This window comes from Anopheles nili, chromosome X (genome assembly GCF_943737925.1).
Source record: "Anopheles nili chromosome X, idAnoNiliSN_F5_01, whole genome shotgun sequence".
NCBI lineage: Eukaryota > Metazoa > Arthropoda > Insecta > Diptera > Culicidae > Anopheles > Anopheles nili.
Window position 1 is genome coordinate 15,355,417 of NC_071293.1, and position 10,702 is coordinate 15,366,118.

A 10,702-nucleotide genomic window follows, 5' to 3' on the forward strand; every position below is an offset into this window, starting at 1 on the left:
ATATATATATATTTATATTTAAATATATATATATATTTATATTTAAATATATATATATATTTATATTTAAATATATATATATATATATATATATATATATATATATATATATATATATATATATATATATATATATATATATATATATATATATATATATTTATATATTTAAATATATTTATTTAAATTTATTTTTTTTTATATATATATATGTTCAATTTTTCGTTAACGTTGCCATTTTAGCAGCAGCCTCAGACATAACCTTTTTTATCATTGCAGTTTTAAATGTTGCGGCGGGTAAAGCTCCAATGCAAATTTCCACGGAAGCAGCTGGAATTCCTCAGAAAGCTATAGATGGGTCCACTTCGGCATTTTTTTCTTCCGATACATGTTCGCTGACAAAATCTGAACGAGTGCCTTGGTGGTATGTCAATCTACTAGAACCATATATGGTACAGCTAGTACGACTGGATTTCGGAAAATCTTGTTGCGGTAAGAATATATTTAGAATATTTCTATCATATGTCTTTTGTTGCTTCGATCAAAATAGCAACAGTTATCTTCAAACTGTTTGTGATGAAGAATCCATGTTCCTTATTTTTGTTCCAACATGGAATGCTCCGCGAGTCCATGAATAGAATACAGATTGTTTTAAACCCGACTTTATTTGCAAAATCAGTAGGGTATCCTTTCAGCAAGCTGACATAACTTTTCAATGATTGTCATTTGTTGCATCACGTATTTTTTTCTCATTTATTCATTGTATCACTTACGTACTTAATGTTTTTAATACCCCAACTTGTAAAAGTTTGCAAATCTGATACACATCAAAATTTATCAAAATTTAGTTTGCATAGTTTATCAAAATTTAGCAATATTTTTGATATTAATTCTTTGACCTAAGCAAATTCTCCAAAAAAATACTCAGCGGGCGCGAAGGCTACATCTGGAACTAAAGAGATCATTTTTAGTCCCAGTACTCACATACTCTAAAACATTAACTTTGTCCAAAACTAACTATACCCTAGCAACCGCGTTCGAGAGGAAGATGCTCAGAAGGATCTTTGGCCCATATTTGTAGAAGGGCAATGGAGGAGCGGATACAATGACGTGATCTACGAAATGTGCGATTGCCTCACTGTCCTGCAGCGAATTGAACCCGCCAGGTTCCGGTGGGCCGGTCACGTCATTAGAGTGGCACCGGACGACCCAGCCCGTAAAGTCCTTTTAGACTGCTCACACGGTCAGAGGAGGCGTGGTAGGCCCAAACTGAGATGGAGTGATGGCGTGGATGCGTCCGCCAAAAAGGCCTGGTTTAACGATTGGCAGACGACAGCGCTCGACCGCGAGCGGTTCCGGTTTTTCTCGGGACAGCTGAAGCACAACGGAACACGGGCCATGTTGGTCAATGATCTATTTGAACGTTATGTATAACGTACAAATGGCCGTTCGTTTTCTATCTACAATTAGTAAAGAACCCTAGCAACGCGGAGTGAAAATTTTATTCATTTTAAATGAACAAATTCTTTATTCCGAGGGTAATGTCCAGGAGTCAATTCCCTCGATGTTAACGATGAGCACAATTGTTCAATTTCATAAAATAAAGTTCATTGCAAAAAACTTTGTCAAGTATGCTCCATTCATGCGAACTTAGCACGCTCAGCCAACAAGTTCTTGTTGAAAAGAGCGGTCAAAACCAAGTTTTATTTCAAGCACGCGGGTGAGCAGAACCGTGTGTAGCCAGCGTAACTCGCTCTCTCATGCGCGTTGTTGGCCCATATACTCTAAGTTGCGCATGAGCCTTTGGAACCAACGCTTGAAGAACGCGCTGATACTAAAAATAGACACTACGTGGGATTTGAAGAATACTGTTGTTGTGGTCTATTTTTCTCCCTGCAGCAACCAAATTGAGTAGAGAAAACTACTTTATATTTTTTTAAACAATGCATCGGGGCAATGAAATAACGAATATACTAGCTTCAGAAAGGAAAAATTAGTATCCAGAAATTTTTTAACGATGATTTTTTTATCACATAGGTCCAGTTTGATTTTATGTGTAGCGCAGAAGATGTATATTAGAAGAAGGGAGAAGGTGAAGGAGTGAGCAGCAACAAATAGCTAGGTTACCGCGATGCTTATATTGAGCGCGCGAGAAAGTGGCCTTTATACTCACACTTGTAAGAAGGGGTGACCGTTTGGTTTATGGTCATTTGAAAGTGTTGGCAAAGAAAGGAAGAATTGAGAAGATGGATGGTAAAGAACGGCCAAATTCATCGATATAAAGAATTTCAAAGTCTATGGGTGAATTTGGATGTCAAATGAACGGCCAAACTCGTCGGCCTCAAGAACTTTGAAGCCGGAGTGAACGTTTCATGTAACCGGTCATACATTTTCAGCAGCACTCGGCTAAATGGCTTTTTATTGTATGGAGTTGGGCGTCCGCAGTTTTACTAGGGTAAGGATCAATATGTTTCTCTTTTAATAGCTATACAATGACCAATATGCTTGATTTCAAATAATGTCCAATTACAAATATGATTGATTTCAAATGACGATCAATACCCCTGATTGTTGTTTGAACAAAGCCAAATCCGTTCCGGAAATGTTGAAAAACGGAGGGGGTTTTGCTTAAATTCCTTCATGCGTTAATGTAAAACTCCCTGAAAATGTAAAGTGCATTTGATTAGATCTAAATACTGCAAACCGCTTACCACACTTCTTCCCAGTTTTTCTACAATACGTGGTGAAGTTTATGTTTCCTGGTTCGAAGCAACACCAGGTAATGGTAAAACATTTTATCTCAAAATATTGACTCAAGTGTCCAATTGGTGACGAAAGATCATTAAGATTTACATAACGATTAGAAATTTAGTAAAGCATGGCACAAATGCTACTTGCTTTTTATATAGCGACGAAGATTTATTTTCTCCAGTAGAAATAAAGCTGAATTTGACTGAATTGAGTAAGCATGATTCTTCTTACCTAAAATATTGAGTTTCGGATTTCTTAGCGAAGAGAAAATTAGATCTCCCAACCCCTCGAAAAGGAAGATCGAATCAATATGTTCAATTATGCCTTAGTGATGTTGCAGCACTCCAGGTGCGGAGCAAATGAGTGGGAGGGCATACATTACTTTTTCGAAGAAATGAAAAAAATGTCTCACTGAATAATTGATTGATTTTACTAACACTTGCAAGGCACGTCAACAAACGGTTCAGTTTCCTTCATCTCTTCTCTCTTTATCTATCGGCTTAGACACCAACTGCACTAAGAAATTGAACTCTTCTCCTATTGACGATGAGTAGTAGAAAGATAGTATCGGGATCAAATCTCGTGTGAGCCCACCCCCCCACCCTCCCTGAACGCAGGACTAACCATCCAGCTACGAGTGATTAAAAAAGTCTTGAAAGCCTTGGCTAAGCATAGCAAGGTAGGCCATGTCAGTACGACGTGCTCGACTTTTGTGAGCGAGCCAGTAAAGAATAGGAAGAAGTAGAAAGAGAATAATGTATTAGAAAGAGTAGAAAGATTTTGGCAAGAACGGGTTGATCCCATGAAACGAAGAGGTTGTAGAGAAATGGCAGGGGCAGGAAACAACGGGAGAAGATAGGTTTTGTTTTTTTGATATCATATAATTGTCATGAAAAATAAATGCCCAAGATGGTAGCAAGAGTAGATTAGAAGAATCGAATTGTTTGACATCCGCTTGGTGAGTTAGGAACCGATTATAAATTTGTCTTCCCGAACAGGTCAAATACTTTATTACTAACGATCAAAAGTAAATAACGAGCTTGGACATCTGTTCATTATCATACCGCCATATACTTTTTAGGCATTTCAATCTACCCGATTATGGACGTATCTTTCCTCCTTTTTTTGGGGTCCTTACCATACCTTTGGTCCTCTTACCATATTAAACGTCAAGTTTACTTCTAGTACCATATAAAACGTAGTACCTTCTTCTAGTTCCTTTTACTCCGTCTGTATATTTTTCTGTTCTTTTCTCAATTTACCTTATCAAAACGCTACATGCATCAATTTCAATCTTCAAGCGTTACTATAATAAAGAACGACCCCAGTACTTTACCATAATTTTCTCGATAACCTACTCGTTGTAAACTGATATTAACAAAATGTTTCCTTCAATAATTTAGTCGTTATATCTCTCTCCCTCTTCACACTTTCACTACTACGACACTTTTTTTTCTTTTCCTCTATGTGCAAAGTTCATCAAAACTCAAAAGCTCTTGTTTCATTTTACATTAGGTAAAAGTAAAACTGCTACAATTGTTGTTCGAGTTGGAAACAACCGTCCTGACTTGGGTACCAACCCAATCTGCAATCGTTTTACTGGCACACTTGAAGAAGGACAACCTCTATTTTTGCCATGTAATCCTCCAATGCCTGGAGCTTTTGTATCAGTTCATTTGGAAAGTACTGCCCCAAGCCAGTTATCTATTTGTGAGTCTTTTGTGTATACAGACCAAGCGCTTCCTATTGAACGTTGTCCTGCTTTTCGAGATCAACCCCCTGGCGCATCAGCGTCATACAATGGTAAATGCTACATTTTCTATAGTCGTCAGTCAGCAACGCTCCGTGATGCACTTGCCTTTTGCCGAGCTCGTGGCGGTACTTTAATAAACGAAAGCAATCCTGCGCTACAAGGGTTCATAAGCTGGGAGCTTTGGCGTCGTCACCGAAGTGATACTTCATCCCAATACTGGATGGGTGCAGTGAGGGATGCACAGGATCGCAACACTTGGAAATGGATAGGTGGTGAAGAAGTGTCCGTTTCATTCTGGAACCTGCCAGGAGGCGATGAAGATTGTGCTCGATACGATGGCTCTAAAGGATGGCTCTGGAGTGATACGAATTGCAATAGTCAACTTAATTTCATCTGTCAGCACCGTAAGTACCTCCACTAGTAGTACGTAAGTATTTATGAAATTCCTTGAAATATCGATGTTTAAGTTCAATTTGTTTGATTTATTACCCGGGACGTTGGAAGCTGAAACTAGGACTACCAAACATCAATACGAAACGAGCAATCCGTCATTTCACCAGTGCTACTGTTAATAAATACAAGCCAATTTATCTGATTTGATTCGGCTAAACGTTGCTTTTCGAACATTTGACATATATAAAAATTTATATGAAATTTTATATGAAATCAGAAAAGTTTATATTTTGTAACAAACAAAAATTAACGTATCGCCCAACTAATCATCTATAGCAGAGGTCTCCAAACTTTTTTGCTCACAGGCCGCATTGAGTGGAATAGCCGCAGCTGAGGGCCAATCATAGTTCATCTCTGCAAAAATAATTTTGGATTCTGAACTGAAATCACTCTTTATGCATTGCACAATGGTACTAGAAAAAAGACCGGCAAGAGTTCACAGAAACAATGTGTGTTTTGCTGAAAAGTGCTATAGTTGTTAACAAAGTAATGGTTAGAAATCTAAATTAAACCTAATGCTTTGCGGGCCGCACGAGAAGGCCGCATGTGACCCACGGGCCGTTGTTGGGAAACCCCTGATCAATAGGATCTTCAGAAATCTCTTTGGCTACTGTAGAACGACAAACATTAGCTTGTAATTCTTGGAAATTTTTATCTGTTATCTTCTGCAACGAAATATCACAATTTTTATCAATCCGTTCCCGGATTTTGTCCTGTATCAGAGGTGCTATTTTTTTCTCCGTAATTTTTCCTCGTTTGCTTCCATTTTCATGGTGTTCTGATATTTTTGCAACACATTATATACTGTTGCCTTATTGATATTTAGAGTCGCAGCAATTGTAGAAACGCTTCTGCCTTTTTCATTTGCATGCACAATACTTTCACGATCGTCGTTAGAAGCCGTTTTTAGTTTTCGTGGCTTTCGGGAAGGTATTTCTTCATTCGTTATTTCAGCCATTTTCACTGCGCACCAACAAATTTATTTTTGACGGGTGGAAGTGTCCGTCTACCTCGATATCGACGGTTCTGACGATCTTTGTTGGTTCTGTATCATGCTACAACGTGCGGTTTTTGTTACCGCGCACTTTGCAACCACCAGATGTGCATTGCTTTTGTTGTTGTCCCGAAGAAAATCAGTTGAAACACAATCCTTTCGATTGCACGAGTTTCTTCTGATCCGTGACACTTAGGTTTTTTAATGTTTCGCAACGGAACATTGAATGTTTAACAAGACCACACAGTTTGCACTTGTCATTGATCACAGCTCTCATTGCCGCATGAATCGATGGCTCCTTTGAAGTATGGCGGGAGCTGCGATGGATTTGGGTCCGATGGCTGGTTTGGAGAATGATTTTACTAGATGACAATGATTCCGGATGAACTGAACCGAGTCTTGGTACATTGGTATTGTGGTTGAATTTCGATGAAACTCTCAATGACGCAGAGTTGAGGGGTCCTAAAAGCGAGCTCAATCGGAACACTAGCATTGTGCTCTAGCAATCAGTTTTCTCTCCTTCCTTTTTAAGCATGCGTAGGTTTCGATCGAAGTCGTCGACGAGTCTGCTTAGCGACACTGAGCATTTCCTTTTTAATGGAGCCAAGTTAAATATCGCTTCCACGAGTGATTTAACTATCAAATATTTCTTTTCATAGTGATTGGACAGTAGATTCAATGCTACCGGATAGTTTGCTGCTGTTATCTCCAATGCTTCAAACACGGCGCGTGCATCTTTTGTTAGCGATGCAACAAGATAGTGAAGCTTATCACAATCTGTTAATTCTTCTGCCGAATCTATCAGCGATCGAAAACATCACAGAATGCAGGCCAGTCACGAATATTTCCGTCGAAATGTGGTAGCACGATTTCCGGAAGTTTAGTACGTACTCGCCTTGATACGGGTTGCTTATAGACAATAGCATTTGGATCGGGTGTTGTTAGTAACGGAATCCTTGTAGACAACTGGTATTCAATGTTGTTCATCAATTCTAAAATTCTATCGTCGAAGGCACCATATCTTTCCTTTCCCGATTCATTTGCTCTGAATTTGCCATTAGCAGCACGGATTCGTACCACTCGTTGCAGCGTTTCGCAAGCATTTTCACTCGATCGGCCAGGTTTTTAAGTGCAAGTACATCGAATCTATGCTTCTCGAACATTCTTTCCAAACGCTTAAGCTACCACTCCATATCACCTTGTTGACCCTCCATTACGCTTTTGGCGGATGGAAATCCTCTGAATGCAGGATTTTGGCTTTCCTCTCTGTCAACCGCCATCTGCTCCATCGCCCTCGTGGAAGAATGATCGATAGACATCATTCACCTTAAAGCTTTTTGAACAATTGCACTCTGCGACATGGACACTGCATTGAGCTACAAAGATGTGTTTTCTTGCAATTGTGGACGATATGTGGATCACTAGCTCTTGGATCCGGAACGAAGGAAAAAATGTTTGTGCTGTTGAGAATGGTTGCAAGAGTTTTCTTATGATGTTTTTCTCTTTCACGAGGCGTATACGGAAGGAGTTTTGTAAGTGACTCTTTTGTACTTGAAAACCTATCGTTTTTATACGAGCCCGCGGTATCAATTTTGAAAAGAATGATGAATATGAAGGATAAAACAGTAGGCTTTGACACCACTGCCTACTTCCTATATCCTATCCGTAACAACAGTTATTGTTCAAAAATGAAAACATGTGTAGTTTTGTTGGCTAGCTGAACATGGTAAATTTAAAATGTTCGTTTTGTAATCGAAATAATGCATCTTTATCATTCATGATTCATGATTCTGAGAAGATTTGGTTAATATAATTTGAAGTTCGTTACAAAAAACAGATAAAACAATAATGCATATAAATGACCACTGTTATTATTTCAATAAAGAAATACTTCCTCTTTTTAAGAGCCAATTTTTTGTATTGAAATGAATTACATAAATTGATTCGATCATAACTAATCCCATTGATTGATTTTTGGATGCATAACAAACGATACTTTTCTTTATGCATTGTTCGTAATAGTAAACTTTAACGAGCACTTCTACGAGCAAAGGTTGACTAACATTATAAAACATGGAAAAACGTGCAATATATTCAATTTCGTCAATTTACGGATCACCTTGCCGTCGCCCCGGCAAAAGTGCACCCGTTTTGAATCCTTGCAGATCTTAAGATAAATATCACCAATTTGTTCGATGCATTTAACTATATTGCGCTGTATCCTGAAATGCATTGTGATTGTTAGAATGTGATTGTTATGTTTATTTAAACCATTTTTTAAAAAACCAAAAGAAGTCCTTGTAAAAAAATTTCTACAGGTGCTACTTTGATCGTGCTTCTAAGCAAACCGAAACTAACTTTACCTTTGGCTACATCGTTTGTCTAACTAATTGTATGATTGATTTATAGTTTTTTTTAGCATTTTTTAACTTGCATAAGGAATCTATAAATCTGCTGAGTGCGTTCGATTCACTTGAGCTATATATTTTATACAGGTAACAACTGAAAGGGTTTTCGTACTCTCGCCAGAACTTCTCAAGTGATCGTGTTCGAGCTCGCTGTGCTTTCCAAATATCGGTGTATCAATTTTGAAACTTAAATACTATCTTTGGTCGTTTGTCTATAGTTTTAATTGCATCTCATTCGTATAATGTATTTTCGGTTGTTTTTTTATTCTCAAATACATTCATGTTGAACTTTATTCGTAAATTCGATTCGAAACTTTAATATTATATCCTCTCAAGGCTTATAACTTAAGTACATTTTTTGCAATCATCCTCTGTACCGTAAATCGTCATAATGCTTTGCCTCTAGGACCCGGGATGGCTAACATTCGATATTAAAAATCTGCATCTTCATTTATTTTCAATAACATGTTAATTAATGTCGTACAAGTCTAATGCCATTGACCGGATAATGAAAATCAATCGATGATAAGGATCGCTATTTTGCTTATGGTGCGAATATTTGAAATAATGCAGTCCAGTCAGCCGGCAAAACGATACATGTATTCAGTTTTTGAAATAGCTGTTTTTATTTTTAAAATACCCAAGGATAGACGAAACAGATGATATGATATCATTGAATCGTGTCCTTTTGCATCAAACTCGTTTTAATCTTGTTATCTTCTCTACACTCTATTGTTCGACAAATAAAATCACAAAATGATTATTCGTTTGAAACCAAAGTGTATAATAATTCAGTCATTTGTAATTCATAATTATATATTAATTTTTTCGTACAAACTTAATAGTTTTTGTTGCTATATGCAAACATAATTCATTTCTCAATCCAACCGGCAAAACGACGCAACCTAACCTTATTTAAGTTTATTTTTTCTACGTAATCCTTGTTAATTTTTCTACGCATTATGAAAAATACATTCAAAACATTCCACTTTGTTATTTTATGTAAATTAATTTACAACAAACGAATTTCAATGAAAACTTGCAATGTATCGAAATAGTGTTATTTTTCAAATCAAATCAAAACAAATAATTTTAGCTTTTTACTTGTTTAAGTGAACCATCCTGTGATTTGTTCATATCAATAACCAAAATATCGCCATAATTATTTTAATGTCTTTTTCACTAAACAGCATAATATTTTAAAAAATTCGTTCCAATTGTACAAAATTATCCACTAAGTCCACTAGTCCATAAGTCCACTGTAAAACTCTGTCAACATATTGGGTTGCATATCATAAGGGGCCAATTTCCCCGGAAATCAAAGAAATGCTGTGTGACGAGGGTTTAAATACATTCTTACCAAAAAACTTACATATATAAAATTTTGGTTTTTTGTTAGCTCAATCCTGTAGATCGAGAAACCATTTAGAATTTATTGAAACAAATATTTCGATTTTCGGACTTTTATCCCGGAAAATGCCCAATGTACACTGGAGGGAAGGCTGACTGACCGTTGTTTGTTGATTATTAGCAAGCATGTAAATTTTTTTTAGTAAATTATCGGCTTCGTGAAATTTTTAACACTTTTCACATTTTAGACCAAAAAGTCAAAATGCTGAATGATGTGTGTGGCTTTAGAGTTTTCAATTGACAAAATTTCTTCCTTTTCATGAACATTTTCAAAATTTTCAGAAAAGAACTGATCTCTTGTTTTTTTTTTTGACATTCTTCTTAAATTTGCAGAGCCAAAGGCATGTGGTAGACCAGAGCAACCTCCTAATTCAACCATGATTGCTCCAAAAGGATTTGATGTAGGCGCTGTTGTGGAATATATATGCGACGAAGGGCATTTACTTGTTGGACCTCAACATCGTACATGTCTGGAGACTGGTTTTTATAATGAGTTTCCTCCAGTATGCAAATGTATGCATTGACATTATTGAAGTGGTGTTTTAAAGAATTTAAAATATGTATATATACATATATATTCTGATTATATTTTACAGATATAGAATGTGGATTGCCTGCTTCTGTTCCTCATGGATTTTATAAACTAATTAATGGGTCCATTGGCTATTTGAGTACTGTTATGTATCAATGTGCAGAAGGTTATGAGATGGTTGGCAGAGCTGTGTTGACCTGTGACATTGACGAACGTTGGAATGGCCCTCCGCCGCGTTGCGAATCAATTGAATGTGACCCTCTTCCCGCTATTTTTCCAAATGGTGACATAGTTGTACCGAATATGACAGTTTTTGGCTCACGTGTTGAAATAATTTGCAAAAATGGCTATGTAGTCGATGATAAATCAGAAATTATCTGTACAGCATCTGGCCAGTGGAG

At 37.0% G+C, this 10,702-nt stretch overlaps 1 protein-coding gene across 1 annotated transcript in view; it reads left to right on the forward strand.

The window, feature by feature from the left end:
• The window catches only part of LOC128729042 (uncharacterized), a 44,847-nt gene that overhangs the window by 9,689 nt on the left and 24,456 nt on the right, over positions 1 to 10,702 (forward strand). Inside the window, exons 2-5 of the mRNA XM_053822689.1 lie at positions 280 to 492; positions 4,267 to 4,908; positions 10,103 to 10,282; positions 10,366 to 10,696. Of these exons, the coding sequence (XP_053678664.1) occupies positions 280 to 492; positions 4,267 to 4,908; positions 10,103 to 10,282; positions 10,366 to 10,696 (1,366 nt within the window). The remainder of the gene's footprint in view (positions 1 to 279; positions 493 to 4,266; positions 4,909 to 10,102; positions 10,283 to 10,365; positions 10,697 to 10,702) is intronic.